The following is a 24,165-nucleotide window of genomic DNA, read 5'->3' as shown; positions in this document are numbered from 1 at the left end:
CCTCCCAGCCAATAGCAGCTGAGGAGGGAGGAGAAAGGCACATGTGACCGCTGATGAGGCAGAGGAGCCCGTAAGTGAATCGGGCAGGGAGAAAAGTGTTTTCTTGTTTACCCTTGCAGCGTCAGAGCTGACAAGGGAGAGCAGCAGGAGCTGCTTTTTAAGGGGAATAAGAAGAAGGGAGGAAGAGGAAGTTCCGGCGGTGCGGCTGCTCAGATCGGGCTTGACAAGGACCTCAGCAGCCGCACCTGTCCGAAAATTTTAAGTGCCGGTGTCGGCACGGCCACGGAGTGTGATGTGTCCGGGTGCCCACTGGCGGGGCACCCGTACACAACACACCAAAACCGGACTGTCCGGGTGAAAACCGGACGGGTGGCAACCCTATGCCCTGGATGCTCAACCAGCTCCTGACTAGAAGACTAAACACAATCAGGCAGAGGCACTGGAGGCTCTCTAATCAGACTTATTAGGTGGCCACCCCACAATGCCCCAGCAAAGAGTGAGTAGCCACCTAATTAGAGAGCCGTCTCTGCTACTTCCCGCCCGACCAACCGACAGCACCAGGCCCATGATGCTCTTAATCCAGCCCTGTTGAGAAGGCCACACTGCTCGAATTTCCTCTGACTCAACAGGACATGACCAAAATTCATGCAGTGTATGGCCAACTTAACACCAGCCCACTTATGGTGCCCATGCATATGCAGATCTAATTGGCTGGTTATGTACCGATTTCCATGGATTAAAAATTAAAAGCATGCCTGATTAATATTTCTGGAAATTTATCAAAATGTAGGCAATTGGGCACGGTGGTAAATTGGATTGATCTTTCAGTCCACATTTCACTTGAAAGGCTACTTTCCATCGATCAATCAATTTCATTGATCAGGAAGTGATTGAGCATATTTACACCTACTTTAAAAAAAAATAACGGATCAATTTTGATGACATCAGATCGAGATTTATTAAGAATCGATCATGTTTGCATGTTATTGAAACCTTGTACAATCGATCTGTATAAAGGTTACAAATCGTTGCATGTATGGCCTGTGTTACTCATATACAGTTGATGGAATAAACACAGCAGCTAGGAAAAACTTTTGTTGACCTTGCAGATTAGTGGCAGTCATTGCCGCAGACACAGACAGAGCACACCTTGCTCCTTTGTAATGTCTGAGTCACCTGTTTACCTTGCATAGTGTTCATGTGATGCAAAGTCACAAGACTGGTAAGCACAGAAACCACAACAACATTGTCCCTTACCTCCTCCCATAATCAGTCCGTGACATTGCATCGCTATTAACCCCTTCCCTGCATTTCACTCTGAATTATAGTGAGGCTCTTCTAGGCTTTTCTCTGCCATTATGAAAGGTATGTAAACACCAACAATCAACTTCTCTTATTTATTCTGTTAAATATACAATTGACTTCATTTTATTAAGTACAAAATAAATGTTGATCCTGCCATAAATCTAGTGCTATCTTGTGCACTCTACAGTGTTATCGCAAGAACCCTCATATCCTTATATTCCTGCTCAGGTCACCTCTGTGAACTACAACACCCCCCCTACACACACACACTTATAGAGCTGAGGACAGGTGAATTAGTTTTGTAGTCCTGTCCTAGGGTAACCATGCTTCTCCTCCATAGATACAGTGAGTGAGCATTTTCTTTCTAGGAAGTGTGTTAGGTGCCATACACACTATGGAGGGAATTTATCAAAATTGTAGCAGTTGCCCGTAGTAACCAACCAGCTTCTCTCTTACAGTTTTAAAGCTTAACTGAACAAACTGAAGAGAAGAGCTGATTGGTTGCCACCTGTCCGGTTTTCACCCGGACAGTCCGGTTTTGGATTCTTGTGCCCGGGTGGCCAGCCAGCGGGCACCGGACACAAGACACTCCGGAAAATGTAAAGTGCCGACAGCAGCACTTTACATTTTCCGACATGCAGCTGCCGAGGTATTTGGCAAGCGTGATCTCGGGCAGCCGCATCTGCCTGAAACCCGGATCTTCCTCTGAGCTGCGGGCAGCCTGTGCCTGTTTACAGGTGCCCGGCAGCTCAGAGGAAGATCCAGGTTTCAGCCAGGTGCGGCCGCCCGAGGTCGTGCTTGCAAGGGACCATGGCAGTGGCATCTGTGATTGCTCCTCCTCCTCCCCGACAATGTGCTGCCTGCCTGCAGACCCCTGGTGAGACACCATAGCCCAGACAGCTACCTGCGTTGATCTACAGAGCTCACATGGTGTAAACCATTCCTGAGGGCTCATTCACATAATGTCCTATGAGCTGCGTTGATCTGCATAGATCGGCACGGGTTAACGCAAAGCCATGTAGAAGATCACGTTAAACGGATCAGCCCAACAGAGATATTTGTTTGAAGTGCTCATCGGAGTCAATTTTAAGTTATATCACGTTTTTTCTAATTTTTATGATTAATGGATCACCATTTGGGACTATTGTAAGGTTTTAATGCTGGGTATCAGCTGTTCACCAAAATGTTTTGACACTAATTTATCACTTTATTATTGAAAGACACAAGAGTGAAAATATTATATAATATATCTTTTAACACTGTATATAATTGTGATACTGAATATTTTACACTGTGGACACACTTTTTATTTATAACTATTTAATCAGATAGACACTGAATAGTATATATTCTTTATATTACCTAATTTATATATATTTATATATTTATTTATATATTTACATATTTATTTATATCAAGCACTTTATTTCTAGCGCTTCACAATTTACACTTTATCAAATTTTGACCCCAGGGTTGAGAGCGCAGCTGCTTTAATATCAGGGCTACCCATAAAGCGCGGATCCACATTTTTTACTATTTGCTGTGCTTCGCCATTAAATTTAATGGGTTCCTGGACGTGCGGCAAATGCGGAAGAGTAGCACATGTATTAAATTCTGTTACATGTGTTCTGTGCGATTTGTGTGCACTTGTGTGCGCATTTGACACGCGTTCACCATACCTCACATAAGTGTGAATGGGTGCTTAGCCTTAGAACACGCATGAATGCGTGGGGGGGGGCGTGAAATGCGTGTCGCATAATTTGTTGCCGGCACTATTTTTCCCGCATTTGTCGCACATCCAGAAACCCACTGAATTGCAGAAAACAAACACCTGCGAACGCACATCATCGCAACGCGTGTCCCTGCTACACTTATGTATGAATGTGAGCTTTAGGACTTGTTCACACCAAATCCAGACCAGATCTGCATGAGTTTCTGCACATGCAGTGTCTTGTGTTTTGCCGCGTTTTTGCTGCATCCCGGGCCGTTTTTGTTTTTAAAAAAAAACATTTTTTTTGCCTAAAATGGGCTTTCAGTGCGTTTGCATGCGTTTTAGTTCCAGATCAGAAAAAATAGGGCATGCTGCAGCAGTGGCGTCACAAGGGTGGTGCAGCCCGCACCCGGGTGTCACCCCCTATTAAAAGTCGGGCACTCTGTCACAGACCAAGTGCCCAACAGTGTCAGGAGAGAGGAGGGGACCCGGCGGCATACCTCATCCCGTCGGGTGAACGTCCCCTCTTCTCTCTGCTAGCGTCCATCACCAAGATGGCCGCCGACAGGCGTCAATAAGACGGCTGCCCATGCACAATGACGTCACGGCGGGGTGACACCTGGTCTCCGCTCCGGGTATCACCCATCCTTTGGACGCCCCTGTGCTGCAGTTTTTCCACATGCTGCGGAACTGAACGCTGTGGTGTGAACTAGAGCCCCAAAATACCATTGGAATACATTGGATGCATTTTTGATACGTTCTCTAACTGCTCTGCATCTGCTCCACACTTGTGTGAACAAGCTCTAAATAATCTTAGGCGACACTATAGTCAGGATTGCCAGCTTAAGTAGCCTGCTGTGGAACTAGAAGTTCCAGCATCTATTGTCTGGGAGGGCATGCCTAGGTTTAGCAACGCCTGTATAGCCAGCATGCAAAATCCAGCAGCCTGAGCAGAGAGTGCCGGTCCTGGAAGGGTTAACATCACGTGCCCTTTGTTTGGCTCGCCTGGTACTGCCCAGAGGAGTGCCTGTGACGTCAACGGTCCCTCTCTGCCTGCTCGGAGGAGACAGCCTGACACCGAGCTTAAAGGAGCTGATCAGCTGTTGTGCGCACACGCCACCAGGACACAATACAGGGCAGCCATGAAATTTCAGTACAAAGAAGATCACCCCTATGAGTACAGGAAGAAGGAGGGGGAGAAGATCAGGAAAAAATACCCAGACAGGGTGCCAGTGAGTATCAGCCAAATGCCAGCCTGGGGTAGAGGGGGGTGGGCTGCATCCTCTGTGCCTTCTACCTGCATTATTAACCTCTTCCTGTAAAGATCAGATCTATAAAACAGGGCAAAGTACATGAAGCCATAGCAGCTGATGAGACCTCACTGTACACCCAGCAATGAAATATGATTACTCATTGTCTGCTATGGGGATCTGCTCTGCTGCCTTACAAAACCATAAGGACAAAGCACCAGTGATATGTTTTATTGATCTTATTAGTTATCTATGTAAGAAATATGTTCTTTTAATAGTTGCCTTGTATGTGTTGGATCAAAGGCCGTGGTGGCCTACAGCGTTGACGCTTTAAGCCAGGTTACCAGATAAGAGGGTCGCTTTGTTATTTCGGGGGACAGGTGTGACCATGAAAGTGATTTTGTCCCTGGCGGTGTTACAGGTAAATATTAACAGGATGGCGGGATCTGTTTTATTGCTGTGGGCTTTATAGGGAGTTGACTTACCTAGCAGATATTAAATTTTCAGCGATCACCTTTTGTACCGGGCTCATTGTCATGTAGAGCTTGTGATCTCCCCCATTGCTTTGTTATTTTCTAAAGGAGGCATAAGCCTTCTAAGACCAGGGAGCCGCAAGAATAAAGAATTCAAGTTGTCCCCTTCCAGCTGGATGTGGACCCTGGGGAAAGATGGTGCACATGGCTCCTCCTTTCTCAGCACTGCAATGAGAGGGGAGGGCTCCTCCGATTCTTACGCTTCATTTAACCCCTTCAATATTACATGAGCTGCTGCTGCTTCCTCCCAGTTCCTGAACTCCAGGGCTGTGTGAAGAGCAGAGGGAGTGCTGCCCGCATCAACAAACCACATTCTCGCTGTCATAATAAGATGAATAGAAGCATCTGATTGGTGGCCGCAGGCAGAACCTACTCAGGTTTTAGAGACGAGCAACAATGTTTCATAATTCTTACAAGTGTTCAGACATTGTTTTTGTACAGGAAAAAATATTTTCCTTAAAACTAAATACAAACATATACAATGACAACATTGCAGTGGCAGTGTCTGCATGATCCAGGCCTCTCTGTCCCATACACAATGACTGACATAAATAGAAGGATGACAGGACGCCGTGTTGTGAAAGGAACCAAATCTGGGGCACTTGTGTAGGTGAGGGAGACGGTGATGGTGTGTCACTGTTATAAAGGGGACAGAGATATTAAGGCAATGTCATAATGAGGACGTTACAGTACTGTGATAAGGGGGGACAGGGACATTACAGTACTGTGATAAGGAGGACAGGGACATTACAGTACTGTGATAAGGGGGGCAGGGACATTACGGTACTGTCATAAGGAGGACATTACAGTACTGTGATAGGGGGCACAGGGACATTACAGTACTGTCATAAGGGGCACAGTGATAGTATAGTACTCTGAAAAGGAGGACAGGGACATTACAGTACTGTTATAAGGGAGGCAGGGATATTACAGTGCTGTGAAAAGGGGGACAGGAACATTACAGTACTGTCATAAGGAGGGCAGGGATAGTATAGTAGTCTCAAAAGGGGGACAGGGACATTACAGTACTGTCATACGGGGGGCAGGGACATTACAGTACTGTCATACGGGGGGGCAGGGACATTACAGTACCATCATAAGGAGGAAAGGGACATTACAGTACTCTCAAAAGGAGGACAAGGATATTACAGTACTGTCATAACCGGGATATTACAGTGCTGTGATAAGGGGGGCAGGGACATTACAGTACTGTGATAAGGGGGGCAGGGACATTACAGTGCTGTGATAAGGGGGGCAGGGACATTACAGTACTGTCATAAGAAGGGCAGGGATATTACAGTACTCTCATAAGGGGGACAGGAACATTACAGTACTGTCATAACAAGGACAGGGATTTTACAGTAATAAAGGGGGGCAGGGATATTAGGGCAAATTACAGTAAGGGGGTACAGTGACATTAAAACACTGTGGTATTGTTATCTAATTTAAGGGGGCAGTGATTTTGCAATACTGTTATTATAGAAGCTTTGATATTATGACTATAATTTCAAATTAAGTATAAAAATACTTTAATTAAAAAAACACCTGTAATAAAACAACTTCCTCTCCCTCACTCCCACTTACAGTAGGCATCCTATGATGCTTATACTTACTGCTCCCATTCTTATCTCTGGTTTTGATTACTGTTGGTGCCCTGTGAAACATCCTGGTACTCCTGGGCATGGGACACATGTTCCCTCCCCTGCTCTACCAAAAAGCTGCTCTTATTGCCTAAGTGGCCAGTTGATAGGCCCGAGTGCCTAAACATTGGGAGCACTCATAACAGGGTGCAAGAATCTATTTTCAGGAAAAGTAGATTGTTGGACAGATTGTATCAAGGGCAAGAGTTAGTAAATACTGTACAGCTTTGGGGGGTTAGGGGGTAGCTTTTAGCACATGTGTGCTTTGAAGAATAACTCCACTAAGCATGTTTTAAATCTTTCAGAAAACATTCAATCCTTTCTGAAAAAAAGAAAAAAGTTTGTATGGCGTCTCTGTGCCTCTAGCAGTCATGTGGGGAAAAAAAGCACCTATGTGTAGCCACTGCTGCCCCCAGCATGTTATAGCTGAGCAAGTCTCAGGAACAAAAAAAAACATTGTTCCTAGAAAAAGGAATACTAATTATAGGTCTATTGTTGTGTCTGATGTAGTAAATAAGTTGTTTTCAGTTGAGACTGCGGTCCTCCGTGAATGGTAACCCATTGATGAGCTTATATATGGAAGTGTGGTAACAAAATTCCTTGCTGCCCATAGGAACCATTCAGCTTCCAACTGTCATTTATGTAATGTAGAGTTTAAAATAAGACAAGGATTCTGAATGGTTCCTTTGGGCAACAATACATTCTCTCAGCAAACGTTTCACACGTATAGCCTGAGGTTTTTCATTATTCAGCACATTACATACAAAATAATAGTGTAGCCTTTCCTCCCCGTCTACTGCCTTAGCCATATTTTGGTATCACAAATTGTAGCATGGCCAGGGGCAGTGAGTTTAGAATGATGAACAGGTATCAGAATTTGTAGTCCGTTATCTATTTACCTTAATGTCACAAAACTTGTGGTGATCCACTGCTCTGTTAAACAACCAACTTAAAATGATCAAAATAGAAAATTCATAAGGGGCAATTGATCAAAACTGGAGCAAACAAAATCTGAAGCAGCTGTTCATAGCAACCAGTATTTTTCTTTTTCATTTTCTGAGCAAATTGAAGAGAGACACTGATTGGTTACTGTGGGCAACTTCTCCAGATTCTGTCTGATCCAGTTTTGATAAATTCCACCCATACAGTTTTTTGATGCAGTGAGAGAATTAAACTACCCATACACCTAGCGATCATCTGTAGTTTCTACTTAATTTGCCAGTAACCAAAACCTATATGGAGAACTGTTATGTATGACGTAGTTCATGTTGATTTAATTTTCGCATAGCCCAGTAGGAAATCTTGTCATATGTTCTACCACACATATGGTTGTCGCTTGGGAAGCTCTCTGTACAGAGGCTCCTCCCATTCAAATATTTACTATCAGCTGTTTCAGAATTGGGAGGAGCCTCTGTACAGAGTGCTTCTCCACATTGAGGAAATCTTGAATGAACAGGCTGTGATGTAAATGGGGGTGTGTCCCCAGTTATTTACAAGCACTGGAGTGATCAGACGATCGCTCCAGTGTTTGTCCTTCTCACGCGGAGGATCGGTAAATATCAATGATATTTACTGATCCCCGCGCTGCCACGCACAGAGCCGCTGTCATCCTGAATCTGACAGGATGACAGCGGCTCCAATCTCCTACCCGCTCGGCCATCCTGACAGCTGTGGACGCGGCTTCTCTCCCCCTCACCGCTCCGCCATCCTGACAGCAGGCAGCGCTACCTCCTGCGCCCCCCCCCCACTTAAGGGGACGAGGGAGCGCTGTCATATCTGATGGCAAGCGGTTTAGGGGGACAGAAGTCGCCCCAGGATGAACTGTGTCGGCCGCACGGCGCCCTTGTTGCCATGGCACCCTGTGCGGCCGCACAGCTCGCACACCCCTAAGGCCAGCCCTGCTTGGATGCCAAGGTTTTTTTCTGTGCATTTGTGATAAAATATTTGTCCTTAAATTTGGAAATGTCTTAATTATCTCGTTTGGTGCCTTGATTAATTCATCAGATGCCAGCCAAAGTGAGGTTGATGTTTGTTCCTGGGATAGAATAATGGGATAGTTCTGTTGTCTACATTGGTGCTCTTATTGCTTTACTACTGTCTGGTCCTCAATAGTTTTGCCATAATTTGAGGTGAGTTATGAACATTACTGATCTCCAAGTTAATTATACCCAGAGTTAGATCAAACTCAACTATTTCAAGCTACGTAATTTGTGAACATCACTATGTGTTCTTTATTTCAGGTAATTGTTGAAAAGGCTCCTAAAGCTCGTGTTCCTGACTTGGACAAGAGGAAATATCTTGTACCATCAGACCTCACTGGTAAGTTTACCCTCCCCCTCATATGTTTCACGTATTGCCACATCTCACTTCATCTATTTGCTATCTTCACACACATTGAAATGCTTATTAGTTAGTTATTAGTTATAGTAATTAATTATTAGTAATTAGTTATTATTAGTATTAGTAGTCTACGAGTAACAGGGTACAGGAGGTGTTGCAATCTGTTTTTTTATCTGAGTAGTGGGAGACCTTCAGTGTGCACACGCAAGTATTCTAGGACTTTGTTTTTCTCTTCTTGTTTGTTTAACACGATATCCATGTTGATCGACTGTGTTTTGCTTTTCCCTCCACAACCTTCAGTTGGACAATTTTACTTCCTAATCAGGAAGCGGATACACCTTCGACCAGAAGACGCACTGTTCTTCTTTGTCAACAACACAATTCCTCCAACCAGTGCCACCATGGGTCAGCTGTATGAGGTAAGAGGGTTGAAGTTACATCAAATGTCTATTATTTCACTAAGTTTGACTAATGGGAGAATTTACTAGTCAGCAGCACAGGAGATAGACAGATGATCAAGACAAGCTTTACCATAATGTAGTTAATCACTATGTAAGTTTTGGGAGTCCATGGGAAAAAAAAAAAAAAAAACTACTGACAGGCATGACGAGCAGGCATCTAGAGTTTGCACATATTGCATTAGTTTTCTTTGCCCCACTCCACCTGAATGAAAGGCTGTTGTGATCAGGCAAAGCTATGTTACTTCTTGGTAGTGTTGGAGCTTCCTCCTCCCACATATATTCTTACTTGGCCATCACTATAATAGGCTGCCTCATTTATGGCATGGTATGGCTACCATGCATGATAAGTGTGTTCAGTGATGGTAAGTAAGCTGCTGATTTCCTTATAAATAAATGAGTCAGGAGGTTAAATTGATCTTCAGAGCAGAGCAGGGAGTACATTTAAATTTTCTGTTTTGCAACATTGTTTCTATCTGAAAAAGGCAACCATCAGCACCAGTGTATGGGATTATTATATATAACACCTCTGTGGCTAATGTATATGCTTGCAACACAGTAATACTGATGTTATTGCAATTGACAGGGCTATTCATAATAAGCTGATTAATGTTATTTATATTCTTAATAACTTTGGACCTGGAGAAAACATACCTTTTAAAAAGATTCGATTTTGCCCCATTCTCACAATAGCTGATTAACTCACACAGAACAAAAAAAATGACCAATAGCTATGTAATTTTTTTTTTATAACTAGATCCCTTTAATAGTACAGTGGCAATTTCACATTATTAGAATCAAATAGGACACACCTATTAAACTAGAAAACAAATGGGTAGTTTTAATGACCAGTTAGCTTCCAATGGAGTACGCTGCTGCATCCGATGGTTGATATGTGCTCGTGTTCTGATGTCAGCATGGCCATTCATTACAGATACATTGTTATAAGGTTGTAAGTAGGACAGTTGATAAGTCTAGTAATTATGTATTATTAATGTGATTTTCTAAAGGATCTGATCCTATTTTTCATACTGAAAATACTGGGGGGGAAAAAAAAAATTTCAGGCAAGAGATACTGTATCTACAGCGCCATCGTATACTGTTGATTTAATTCTCCTGATTGCTTTTCTTCTTGGAGCCTGTGGCCTGTAGCACAGTAAGCACAGGCATCATGTCCATCCCTGAAGGCTGCAGGGTAAATTTAACATAGAAACTCTATGGCTGCCTGTAACACATAGTCAGTGTAGCATAGGCTTTGTTATATGCTGAGTCTCTTTGGTGTTTCGTGATTAGGCGTAAGTATGCTTACAAGTTAGCATACATTACAGTTGTATATGAACTGCACAAGTTCCTAACAACGTATAATCTGTGTTATAACTACGGGACCAGCCTGAAAACAGCAATGTTGGACAAGTGGTGGATGTACCTAGTCTGAGGTTGAGAGGTTAGCTTAGGCTAAGCTGTCAGTTACATCTTACATCTATTGCTCTTGAGCTGGTAACACTTTGGATAAATGTCAGAGGTAACAGTCTAGACCCAGTCTGAAGCTTTGCTAATAGTATGATCAGTTTAATGTTCTCAGTCATGTTACGGTCATAGAAGAAGCACTGGTATAGCCTATATTATTAGTGTACCTATGGAGACCTCATGATGCTAATAGTAGCCACACACCTATTGCAATTTGATTTATCCAGCTTAGAATTCAATCTATAAGGAATTAATTTTGATTCATTTTTAGAAAATCAAATTGGAAAAGAAGTCATTAGGTAGGTCAATAAATACACAGCCATTGCCAGTGAGGCTTCAAATTGTATCTAAATCCATAACTTTTAGTTTTGGATGGGGTAGACAAGGGTTTTGACCTCTGTTAGGTCCTGTTGTGATCCTGTTGGGTAAATTCATCCACTTATATTTGCCCTACTGACCATTGTCAGTATGATAGAAAGTGATGGGAAACCAACATTTTACTGTTGTCATCGGAACTAGAGACAAGGGGAAAATCATCCAATGTTTGAGTGACAGCTCTCTAAGATAGGTTTTCCTCTTGCCTTTAGGTACATTAAGACAGAAGAAAAACTGACAGGAGTTGTCTTTATTAGATTCAAAATTAAAGAAATGTTTTGGCAATAAATATACCTTCAAGTTCACATGTTGAATAAAATTAACTATGCAGTCACCCAGTAGGTTAGCATACACTGCATTTTTGAATAATATTGCTAATCCAATTGCCAAACCTGTAGGTCTATTGCAGTATGCCCAAAGCCTTGCAGAAAAACTTCCATATTGTTACCATTACTCCATCCTGGCTGGTTGCTAGGGTGTGCCATAATTTGAGCGATGGCCCCCAGAATTATAGGAGCGAGCACTCTTCCGCTTTCAAAAGCCATTTGTGGAGCAATCTCTCTCTCTCAGAAGGTGAGCGCAGCATTGCTGTGATAGGGGAGAGAGATTGCACTGGGCATGTCAATTTTTTAAAAGGGGAGAGCTTTTACACCTGTAATACTGGGGGTGAGCTCTCAATGTATGGAACATCCTAGTTACTAACCAAGGTGGGTGCATTTCTAATAATATTGGAGTTTTTTCTGGCAGTTTTCAGGAGTGACGCAAATGGCCTAAGGTATAGATTGCAACTTCATTAAGCAATATATTTCAAAACTGCACAGTGTATTTTAACTGTTGTGAGCCCATTGACTGTAGAGACCCTTTTATGTAAGAGGTGAACTTAAGCTTTTTCATGGGAGGTGTATCCAATATTTTTAAACAGGTCCTTAATTTGTAATGGTAGTTATATTGGATTTTCTACATCAATAGTATCGCTAGTAGTAATTAGTCACATTGAACTAGACTTTTTGTGTAATGTAGAAGACATTTTACAGCTTATCCAAGCAGCTTCTTTAGTTCTAATTATATCAGAACCAAGGAAGCTGCTTGGATAAGCAGCAAAACGTCTTCAGCATTTTGGATCGCGTTCAGCTAAATGTGAATAACTACTACTAGCTATACCATGACCTGGATAACCAGAGCCCTAACTAACAACAGCATCATTTTTTTTTCCTTTTAAATGTTTTTTAACATACTGTATTTATGTGGCTAGCATATTGTGTAATAGACCAAGAAGAAATATGCAAAGTGCAATTATGCATTCAATAATTGTGAAAGCAGTCTGTAAAGGTAAAGCGCAAAGTTTACTACCGTAAGCCACTGCTCTGGATTACTGCATTGTGTATTTGCTCTTTGAATTATATTAATAATGTATTAATAAAAGTAAATGATCACTATGGATTCCAATCTGTATATATATATTGTTTTATTTTTTAGGATAACCATGAAGAAGATTGCTTCCTGTATGTGGCATATAGTGACGAGAGTGTGTATGGCAAGTGACGGCATAAAGTGTGGATTCTTCCAACCCAACACCATCACCACCCTCACCTACCATATCACCAAACACCTAACTTCTAGAACTGCACAGCTCATGGAACCCAGCTGTTGGGCTGATTGTGTTGGGCAGCTTGAAAGTCTACATGGAGGGGGTCATGGTGGGAAATTCACTACGTTTAGAACCGGGCAGGACTAGGATGAACAAAACTTGACTCTAAGGATCCAAGATGGTAAAGACCCATACTGAATCATTAAGAAAAAGCATCTCAGGGGAAAGGGGTGTAAATACAAGGGTCAAAGGGTTCCATGGTGCTGCGCTTGCCATAATAAGAACTAAGTAGTCTAGTTCAATTCTCACATGTAAGTGTATGCACATAAGAATTTCTTTAGTGGTCACTAAGCAACATTTTCCATTAGCCCATGGCACCAACTGATATTCCACTTCTGTTTCCTGTCTGTGATGACCGACAATTCTTTCTTCATACAATGTAATACAGGGAGTTGAGTACCTTTTATTGACGGTGAATGTTAAGCTGTTCCCATGCTTGTTATTGAACACACAGGAGAAGGTTGAAAGCAAGCTGTAAAATACAACTTTTTTTCTGCAGTTCTAGGCCTTTATTTAGTAAGGAAATCCTTATCTGAAAGTGCAGTTTAAATGTGCAGTGACTTATAGCTACCAATAAGTGCTCACCTTTTATAGTACTGACTACAGGTGAACTTTGATTGTTCGCTGTGAGTTACTGCCCTTTACACATACTTGCTGCTTGTACTGTCTTAGTAAGTAAGCCGAAAGGTGACCATACACATGGCAATTTCAACCAGCTGTATTGCAAAAATAAGGAAACCAATCAAAGCAACCTGTGCCCAGGAGTCTTGATCATTGCCAGTAGGTTGCTTAAAAGTATACAGTATGTCAAGGCCAGAAAAATAAATAATTAGTCCATCTTTAGATTACATGCACATTCCCTATCATTAATCAGTAAACATACTGCATGTACAGAAAATGAATTGTTGATGTGCCAGAGGTATAGCAAGCTGCTACCTTCTTCTTTGACATGACAACACAGTGAGAGGAATTTATTTAAAGTGACACTACACTCAGGAGTTAAATCTTAAAAATGCAATCAAGTACCTTAACTATTAACAAAAATGTATCTTATTTGTGTATCACTCAGAGTTAGATTCTCAAATCATCTTTGAATTGGTGCTGACACTGTCCTTCCTTCTGGAGGGTGGCTACATTTGTTCCCTGTGGTCCCTGTGTGTGTTGTGGCCACCACTCCTAGCTCGCTCCCATGATGGACTACAATCTTCGTACAAATTAGTAATCTAAATATGATATTGTGGGACCATGGGGAACAAAAGTAGTAACCCTCCAGAAGGAAGCACAGTGTCAGCACAAATCCAGAGATGATTTGAGGATCTACAGCCCAGTGATACACAAATAAGATACATTTTGGTTGATAGTTAAGGTACTTGAAAGCATTTTTAAGATTTAACCCCTGAGTTTATGGTCACTTTAAACTGGAGCAGATGTGCAAATCTGCAGCTGATGTGCATGGTAACCAAACAGCTTCTATCTTTCTTTTTAAACCCCAACTGAACAAGCTGAAGATAGAAGCTGATTGGGGTCTGCTCCAGTTTTAGTACATTGCCCCGTGTGTATTTTCAGCTCTGAATTCCTAACCATGTGGTGTCAGCCCTGCCTAATCCATTTCTGATGGAATACAAAGAACACGGACCTCTCCTCATCTCCATAACATCTCCTTGTGCACAGGCAGAGAGCACAGGAAGTTTTATGGTTCTCAAGATTCCTAACAACATAAACAGGTATTTTCTTTGCCTGTAAAAAAAGATATAACATAACCCATTCCAATGTGCATTTAGCAAGATAACGGGGATCAAATAAGAGAAGTTAATTGTTGACGTTTCTGTACACTTAAATCTGTTCAGTTCTTATTTGCAATCAGAAGCTGAATGCCATTGGCTGCAAATTGCATATGTATATGGCCAGCGCTATGGTGTCATCCACCACTACAGCCCCCACCGTTCTGTCACTTGCCACCAGCATTGCTGACACAGTATGAACATATAAATAATATGTTGCCAGGTATCACGTTTAGTTTAACCTCATCAGAAAGTACAGTTAAATTTCATGGATATGTCTAAATTGACATAGACAGCGTTGTGAAACAACATTTTCATCTATAAGCAGTAGGTAGTTTGTAAGATCCACAGATGATTTAGTGATGTACTATTACTATAAAAAATAAAATCTTGATCTTTTATGCTTGGTTAAATCTATTTTTGTTAATATTAAGAAATCTATATAGACTGCTATACAGCAAGTGTCCTTTAGGTGGCAATGTTGCAAGATTTAAAGTGGCTCGGAAATAGAGCAATGACTCGGCAGATTTTAATAGCCTGTTTTGTACCTTTTGTTTCAGTCAGTATTTATTTTTGCTAGGTTGTGATATATGATATTATGTATGCTAATAATGATATTAGAAGTATTAGTAGCATTTGTATAGGTTGCTGATGGTAGAAAGGTTTAAGCCTTCTCTTCAGGACCTGTTAATTATAATATATCCAATAAGAAAATCCAGGACTTGCCTTTAAGCAGTGATGGTCAAGGGAATTTATATCTCATTATGGTTGCCAAATGTACTAACTTTAGAATGAGTTGCTTTGACATACGTCTTCCCTCACTACCTTTCTTAAACGCATCTTGATTTAATTTAGAAAGTAGATCGCAAAATACATTCAAAAGCTTTATCTGTAGGATAGGTAATATGTACATTTTATATTCATTGTTCATCTCAATCTGGATCTAAAGGTCGAATTTATTGTCTAGATAAAAAAATAGATTTACAGGGCTGGGCAGGTGCGGCCTTGCAAATGTTGCACGTAATATTGCATCATGTGGTTGCTATGGTAAATCTTGGGCATATGAGGGAAATAATCTACATGACATGAGTATCTCCCAAGCCTAAGTTTTAATCAGCAAAGGAACTTATTAAAAATATGTGGTCACCTAACAGCCACCTTAATATTTTCTCTTCCTAGTCTTTATTCTGTCAAGCTCCCATTGCCCATTATGTTAACGTGTTATATGTCTAATTTTCTCCTTTTTTATTTTTTATTTATACCTTTTAGAGCCTAACTCCAGCCAATTTTCCTTGATTTAAGGATAGTGGGAAAGGTTTAGAACCTCTCTTAGTTTTTACTGCTTTCTGTTCTCCAAGTCTATTGGAGAGATTCCCCCTTACTTCCTTTCATGCACATGTAACCTAACAAATGTTTCATTGCACGTGACAAGAAGATACTTGTTTATCTATAGACTGAATAGAGGGAATATTGGGCTAGTGCAGCCAGTAAAGACAGCACAGCTTCTACACTGATAAACTGTATTGCAAAGTCATCCCACTTGGTGCAAAACTGGATCATCCAAATCCACAGTCAATGACAGACGTAGGCGCTGATAGTGATAATGTATTACTGTCTAAGTGATGTTCTCATCATGTATTACTTCAGTACCTTAACAATATGGATCAAAGGAACCCATTTTGAGCATAGCTGAATGTTGGGTACATTGTCTCCATGAGCTGTACCTGTTACGAAATGTAGGAAATTCCAGCCCATGCAAAAGGCTTTCACCTCAACAGTGCCACCACAAATGGTTGTTGCCAGTTCTCTAGCAATGGACATTTAGCAAATAGAAGGTTCAAATCTTTTTCTACCCTATTAACATGCTGATATCTTCAGAATTACCTGCATTAATATATCCATGAAAATGTTTATGTTTTAGATTTTAAATGGGGACAAGCATGAGGCAATGTGAGAATTGAGTTGCAGTTGTTACCCTCTAGAATTGGCCAGTGGCAAGATTCTTTCTTTGTCCTATAGTCCCCACCCAACTCCTGCTAGTATAAATTATACAGAAGGACATAGTGATGTACGCTGTGTATCTTGGTTCTTACCTCTTGTTCTTTCAAACCAGTTTGGGAGCCAGAGGGGAGAAGCATTCAGTGGAGGTGACTCAAGCACGGCTGATCTTTGGATCACTCTTGGGTTTGTAGGCATATAATCCACAATACCTGCACTGTAAAGCATCTAATCACATGGGTTGATTATCATTACTCTTAAAATAGCAAGTTTTTGGAATTTTACTTGTTGGATGTATGGCAATATATATATTTTCTCCTCTATGAAAGACATATGAGCCAGTCCTGGTTATTGTGATTTATTCTGCGTAGCTTTTATTGCTATGTGTGAAGATTTCACTGTGACCAAAGTAATTCCATCTCTTGTCATTTCAAACTGCATTTTTTTGAGTTTTTGTTTTTTTACACTTTGTTGTCGATAGGTTCTGTTTGATTTAGTGATGTCTCATAATCCTGACTGTAGTCCTATATTTAAATAAAATGGTAAACACATCCACTTTTTAGCATGTGTCTTTGATTCATTGTCCAGTGTTATCTGTAGGGGTGATTTTACAAAGAGCAGTTTGCATATCATAATGTTTGTTTTAATTTGAAAGGAAACCTGTCATGTTAGAAATGTGAATGTTATGGCTATGGGTGAGTACGATATAGGGAATGGCCCAAAAGCTTGCGATCATTAGAGATCTTGTATATTTGTAGACCTGTATACAGAAAAGACTACACGTTTTGGAGTTAAACACCTTCTTCAGATGTCCAGAACTGTAGGTTGTGGCATTAGACAGGATGTCTTAAATGGAGTACTAAGCACCTCAGTGAGAAAGAGTACTATGGAGTACTAAGTACTTAAGTAGTAAGCGCCTGGGTGCATTACAAAACATGCATGCATGGAGACCAGCAATGACAGCCCTCATAGATCATGGCAGGTTTACTTTCAAATAATGTGATGGTAAAAAATGTGATGCCTTCTTTAGGAAGCTTCATGTACCATTGTGTGTTACATCTCCTGCACTCCTCTGCTTAATGGGTGCACTCTTATAAGGCTGAATAAAAAAAGGTTTAAAGCTGGAGATACATAGGATAGGTGGGGGGATTAAATATCTACAGGGATTTTGTCATTACATCTTTTATTAGGTAACCAATAGCAGCTAAACAGTAATCATTATTTGCTGATCTGAAGACACGGGCACATTAGGACATCGTACTTTTGCTGGCAGATTGCAAGACATTGTGGTCAATGGAGGAACTGGCATAAAAATAAGCAAATGCTTGTGTTTTATGTTTTTCAGGCTTTTACTGTTGAAGTCTATGGGGCCAAATGCACGACAAAACTCCCCAAAGAAGCTCAGGAACATTTTCCAGTGACAGGCGTTTTGCAGCTTGTGTCAAAACACTCACGTGTGAATGGGGGCCATTGACATCAATGGAAATTGAAGTGCTATTCACGAACACGCATTACAAAACACCTAGATGTTGTGTGCTGGAACTGCAGGGAGTAAGACAAGACCCGCTGCAGCTCAAAAACTACAATGCCCATATTTCTGTCCCTCACAGCCCCTTGATTGCACAGTAAAATGACAGCAGCCCATGTAAAAAGAATGTGGCAGGCCACCCGTAAATACCACATTTGTGTGTTTGGTTTTGCCATAACAATGACATATCGTATTAAGAAAAGGGATAGGGCCTGTACAAAAAAATAAGGATTAGACACATGAATCCCACAAAAGAGTGATCTCCAAATTCACTTCTGGACTTGACAAGGTATTTTACATTGCAGTCCTTATTACTTTCAGGACAAGAGGCTGGTATAGTGACTGGCTTGCATCCAACATGTGGGAGTAATGTCTTTTTTTTCTCTTCTGGATGTTAAGTTGGATATACAGCATGGCTTTTAAACCACCCGCAGCCAATTACACATAGGCGTTCTTGTCAAATTGTTTAGGCAGTCCTCTCTGTGCCTTGTGGCTGTTGTTGCGATCTTGGAGGTTTGTGCGCGCTGATCTTACAGATGTCACTCCATTGTAGGAATAAGTGATTCTGTAATACAAATATGTATTACTAAATGGTACATTTATGATCAAATAATATATGAGAAAATTATAACAAATACATACAGTATATCACAAAACGTAAAGTCTATCTAAATCCAAAAACAAGAAAGTGATATATTGCAGCTTGCCAGGTCTTAGATGTGGTGGCTGCATTAGTTTTCTTTTTCAAGCTTTTTAAAAATATTTTCACCTGGTGATTATGTCAACAACACGCTTCCAATTCTACCATGGCAACACTCATTCAACATTCAATATCAGGTATACAGAAACAAAATAGGACTCTAGAACACGGTTTTTCTGCTATTCTATATAATGAGGAGTGTGGCTCTGTAGTCCCTAGAGATAGCACAGGCAGGGATTGGAAACTCACAAGATGTCTGGTATGACGAGTAGGTATTGTTTTAATTTATCAAACAGATATAAGAAAATACTTTCAAGGGTATAGCATTATTGTTAGAACCCCTGAAAGTCCTCACTTATATAGTGTTGGCACAATATTAATTAGTTTTTATGTAAATATATATATAATTTTTCACATGCTCAGATAAAGCAAATTCTTTGATCACCTGGCTGCCTTGATGCTTTCATTCAGAGATAAAGAGAGAACAGAGCCTCCGATGATGCTAAGTGATGATCCTGCCCATCCGATAAACAGTGCAGCTCCTAGTTCATACCTGTGTGCAATAACCACAGTTTTTAAAAGAAGAATTTCTTTCACTAAGAAGTCTGATTAAAGTTAATTTGACAGTTCAATTACTTACTTCTGCTCCACATAGAATGGATCAAAGAACTCTGAGGTTATCTTGTGAGCATAAAAGGAGACTCCAGCCATGGCACACAGACCTGGAAAATGGACAGGAAAAGGCCTCACATACATGTGTGGCAGGCAGAAATATCCAAACACGCAAACCTGTCCCCCCTACGAGAACACACTCTGGAGCATACCTTAGTAGTTGCACTTATGTTTAGAGTGCTGTTTTTCTATACAGTAATACCTTAGTTTACAAGTAACTTGGTTTGAGAGTGTTTTGCAAGACAAGAAAACATTTCTGAAAAATCTTGCCTTGATATACAAGCAATGTCTTGCAATAAGAGCAACATTTTGTATAAAAGCGCCACCCGAATAAGGCTGTAGCAGTGCGAGCGATTAATCTGTTTAACGATAATGCAATGTCACATTGGATAGATTCCTTGTTAAGGTTCCACGAAATGAAAAAGATTCCATTGAGTCAAGAGATAGCAGTGATTCCGTTAGTAATAGTGAAAGTCGTCCTACACAATAATCCTCCTCTCTCTTGTCCCCCTCACACCAGCCATGAAGGTACTGGTAATCAGTTTATTTTTCTTTATATTTTGTACAGTATTATATTACAGTACAGTATTGTAATCATTTTTATATGAATATTTTTGGGTTGTGGACGAATCATCTGAATTTCCATTATTTCCTATGGGGAAATTCGCTTTGATATACAAGCGCTTTGGATTACAAGCATGCTTCCGGAACGAATTATTATTTTGTATTTTATTTTAACTTTATTTAATTTGCCTACAGTTTAATGTTTGCAATGTTTAAGTACTCTACTAATTAGCCCGCAGGAATTTAAACAAATGCACATGATATATGACTATGGACGAACGTTGTGCTATGTGCAGTTTTTTGTACCTTTGTACTATGGACGAACGTTGTGCTATGTGCACTTTTTTGTACCTTTGTACTTCTCTCTTGCAAAATAAAAAATTGTTATAAATAAAAAAAGAAATATCCAAACAAAATCTAGTGTATAAGATTATAATGGAATGAGGTGGCCAAACACCTGCATATTACATACCCAGGTAGACTTTAGTATACCTCCCTGAGAGGTAACTGACATATGCATCCATGGTACCCATGGTCATTACACAGTAGTCAGTATATCTAGTAACGATCAAACTGTCAAATTATATTTATTTTGCTGACTGGGAAGCTGCACACACAAGTGGATATCAAGTGAGGTAAACAGGTATCAACCGTCATAAAAGGCAAAAACTCTGACTTTACGCGACATACATAAGGCAATATCATGAAATAATATAAATAAAAACCTTTTATTAAACTTTTAGAAGTGAAAACAAGAGCTAAAGGTTTTTTTAATATGCTTGCCTGATAATGTTTTTCAAAATGTATCTATATCGAAAACTTTTTTAGATAGAGTGAGGAAAATAAGAACCCATGTAAGGTTTACTGCTGTCTGTGGCAGCATTGGATAGTGAAAGTGAAGGAAACTGTGGAGGAAACTCTCCAACAACACAACAAAGAAATAAAATCCCTTTTTTAATGTAAGTAGGGAAAGGCTAGAACCTCTGTGATCTTTTTATTGTTGTAGATATTGAAGTGCTGCACCAATCAAAATAGTCCAGATACAACTTCAATCCATCAGGATCAGGAGGCATTCAAGTAGAGTGGCAAACACATTTGGGAGTCCAGTTTAGTGCACAAACTCACAATATAATACCCACTTGTTTTGTAAAACATAAAAGAGGAGGTTGTGCCGAGTAAATAGATCTACACCGCAACACTTTAAAAACCTGTAAAGGGCATTGGTTTAGAATTAACTATGAATATTGCTCTCATTCTGGCACACGTAGCGATACCCAACATATGTAGCACAATCATCATTTTCATACATAGGTGCACCTGAAGTGTGTTTATGTTAGTGTATGCGCGTTCAATGCGAAATTATAGCTAATTTGACTACAAACGTCAGGTGGTCATAATAATCTGGCCACTCAGTGTAAGCCATTACAAAGAGCACGGTCATTTAGATCAGTTCTCTGAGCTCTAGCACAAGATTCTATATCACATGAAACCACATTTTGCAGTGTTAGGTGCACTGCGGTGCCATTATTTCTTAATGGCCCCTCAACGCACCAAGCCATCTTTTGTGCATTGCATTGCACCAAATCAGTTGATAACCTATTACCATGCATTGTGGTGCAATGCAATTTTAAAAACGTGCATGCACTGCAACTTAGCTGCAGCAAACAGACCATTGGAATTATTAGGCTGTCTACCACAACACATCACAACCACACCGTGATCAAAGTTATAAAAAAACAGACTGCAAACCACTGTAGGTGTTACCAGGTATTAAAGCCTGTCCTTCCCCTCCCCTTAATAAGCCAGAGTTTGCAGTGTTCTTCTGATACTCACTCCTTTTTCCTTCTCTCTTACCATTGAATAAAAAGCTTGTAAGCTCGGTAGAGAAGGGCCTGTTCACACGACGTCCGTTTTCTGTGCTGACCTGCTCCGTACGCTCCTGCACTAAAAATGCATCCCAATGTATCCCTATGTGTTTTATGGGCTACAGTTCTCACGTGCGCAGTCCATTCAGGTTACGACAGAAAAAATACTGCATGTCACATTTTGTACGGTCAGGAAACGGACCGGAAATGCAAAACGCATCAAAAACATGTCAAAAAAGCACTGCACTGCAGCTAACATACTGACAGCCCCACTCAAGCAAAAAAAATATCTATATATTTTCTTTAACTGGAACGCATCAAAAACGCTGCCAAAACGCGGTAAAAACGATCTGCATCAGTAGCACCGCGTCTGCAGATCCGCACCTGATCTGGACCTGATATCATGTGAACAGGCCCTTAGGAGTACTTTGCAGGATTTGGTAGATTTTTGCAATCAGGGTGGTCAGTTTGTGCCAGCAGCATAGTGACTCTTCCCTAAACTATCCAAAAATGACCCCTGCCAACTGCAAGCTTTACACTTTATGTAGCTCACCACTGAGTATGTAGAGCAGGCCAGAGAAGAAGGTGATTTTTCCTTTGGTGTTTTCTGAGCCTCCAATCTTGGTGCATTTCATCCCAACAAGTGCAAAAATCGAACCAAAAAATCCCAGACTGACCGCTGCTATCATCAAACCACGACAGGCTTGGATATACCCTGTGAAAAAAATGATGATACAAAGATATTATTTTGATAAGGCTAGCCACTAACTTCATAGTTATTTGTTCTATAATTATCTCTGCCTGGGTATAATCATATGGAAAGGAGCCAAAAATAACAATTATACAAATATGTAATGTGTGTAAAAATACCAATTGCTGTACAAATATATATTTAACATACACACCTTTGCAGCTTTAGGCCAACATATTTTAGGTTAAAACAGGCAGTTTGGGTGTATTATCCAAGGTTTATGTAAGTCATTTTAGCAGCAACATATGAAAACAAAATGCAGTTTAACACAAAACCAAATTCACATTAACAAACAATCATTTCCAAGGGTACTATACTGCTTATGCAATTGTGTATATGCCAATTTTTGTTGACAGTTATGATTCTGTCTTAGAAGATAGCAGTGCACTGCAGTTGCATTATGGCATGTTTACTTAATCAGATTATAAAATATTTTGGCATATTAAAAGAGAACTATGGCCCAACCTTTTTTCGCCATAGTTCGCTTTAGAGTCACAGGAGGACATAGTTCTCCTGGGGACATCTTCTCCCTTTGCAGGGAAAAGATTGGGAACTGAGCGATCAGCAGTATGTGATTGCTCAGTTCTCGATCTATAGAGCCGACATGTATCAGGGTTCCACCCTGACTTAACTGGTGTGCAGCATTCTGGCTTGGCTGCCATTTTACTCCCCTGTGATTCCTCCTTTGCCTTAGCAGACTCTGTAACGTTGCTCACTACTCCTAGGCTCCCTCTCATGGCCAGACAGGAGAGCATTATCTGAGAGAGCCAGATGTGAGTTTCCTGTCTATGAGTTGGGGGGACATCATCACTCAGAGGCAGGAAACTCACATCTGGCTCTCTCAGATAATGCTCTCCTGTCTGGCCATGAGAGGGAGCCTGGGAGTAGTGAGCAACGTTACAGAGTCTGCTCAGGCAAAGTAGGAATCACAGGTGGGTAAAATGGCAGCCAAGCCAGAATGCTGCAAACCAGTTACGTCAGGGTGGAACCCTGACAACATGTGACAACTTTAGTGTCATGGGCTGGCTCGAATTTTGGGGATGAGTGTATTTCACTCTAACCTCTTTAAGGGTCCGACTGCTGAGTCTCACAAATTCCTCCGTGAGACTAATGCCCTCTGCTGCAGACGGAAGGTGCCGCATATACATGCGGATGAGCAAAACTGGATACAAATAGCCTGCTCCCTCTAATCACCAAGTAAGCTGTAGTGATTGGATAGTTGTAATATAAATATTTTTATCATTCACCACCGCTGGATTCAGCCTATGGGGGTGGATAGAGAAATCTACCCTGACAGTTATTGTATTCTAATATTGGCAGTCAGAATACCCAAATAGCTGATTGGCAGAAGTCACTGTTCAGGCAAGAATTTTTGTACCAGCTCCTTCAACAAAATTTGGTTGAAACATCTAATTTTGTTAAACTGGGCAGTGCCAGCAGATCCACGGATCCATTTTCAGCTGATTCAGCAGGAAAGTGACAAAACATGATTTTTCTTTGGCCATCAATCTTTATGTGCAAAATGTTGCCGGGTAGGGGGGACTTTGTGCTTCCGGTAGAGCTAATTATATAAAAAAAG

At 40.8% G+C, this 24,165-nt stretch overlaps 2 protein-coding genes across 2 annotated transcripts in view; one reads left to right on the top strand and one right to left on the bottom strand.

Annotated features, from left to right (window-relative positions):
- The first annotated feature begins 4,049 nt into the window (after positions 1–4,049).
- Positions 4,050–13,248, top strand: LOC108795396 (gamma-aminobutyric acid receptor-associated protein-like 1). Its single transcript, XM_018566643.1, has 4 exons — positions 4,050–4,248; positions 8,680–8,758; positions 9,080–9,198; positions 12,556–13,248. The coding sequence occupies exons 1-4, from the start codon at positions 4,159–4,161 to the stop codon at positions 12,619–12,621; spliced, it is 354 nt and encodes a 117-aa protein (XP_018422145.1). The 5' UTR covers positions 4,050–4,158; the 3' UTR covers positions 12,622–13,248.
- Positions 13,249–18,238: 4,990 nt separating this feature from the next.
- LOC108795400 (claudin-10-like) overlaps positions 18,239–24,165 on the bottom strand; it is a 12,725-nt gene continuing 6,798 nt past the window's right edge. The window contains exons 2-5 of the mRNA XM_018566647.1: positions 22,389–22,550; positions 19,375–19,456; positions 19,180–19,287; positions 18,239–18,599 (exon numbers count right to left, since the gene is read on the bottom strand). Coding sequence (XP_018422149.1) covers positions 18,473–18,599; positions 19,180–19,287; positions 19,375–19,456; positions 22,389–22,550 — 479 coding nt within the window. The 3' untranslated portion in view covers positions 18,239–18,472. The remainder of the gene's footprint in view (positions 18,600–19,179; positions 19,288–19,374; positions 19,457–22,388; positions 22,551–24,165) is intronic.

The sequence above is a fragment of the Nanorana parkeri genome, unplaced genomic scaffold, assembly GCF_000935625.1.
Source record: "Nanorana parkeri isolate BGI_ZX_2015 unplaced genomic scaffold, ASM93562v1 scaffold965, whole genome shotgun sequence".
NCBI lineage: Eukaryota > Metazoa > Chordata > Amphibia > Anura > Dicroglossidae > Nanorana > Nanorana parkeri.
Note: the sequence above shows the minus strand (reverse complement) of the source record. Positions and strands in the feature narration are given on the sequence as shown.

Bases quoted from the DNA above. Each gene is read 5' to 3' on its own strand.
- LOC108795396 (XM_018566643.1), top strand. From the start codon at position 4,159: ATGAAATTTCAGTACAAAGAAGATCACCCCTATGAGTACAGGAAGAAG. The intron at 4,249-8,679 runs GTGAGTATCAGC...TCTTTATTTCAG, and splicing joins AATACCCAGACAGGGTGCCA to GTAATTGTTGAAAAGGCTCC. The intron at 9,199-12,555 runs GTAAGAGGGTTG...TTTATTTTTTAG, and splicing joins CCATGGGTCAGCTGTATGAG to GATAACCATGAAGAAGATTG.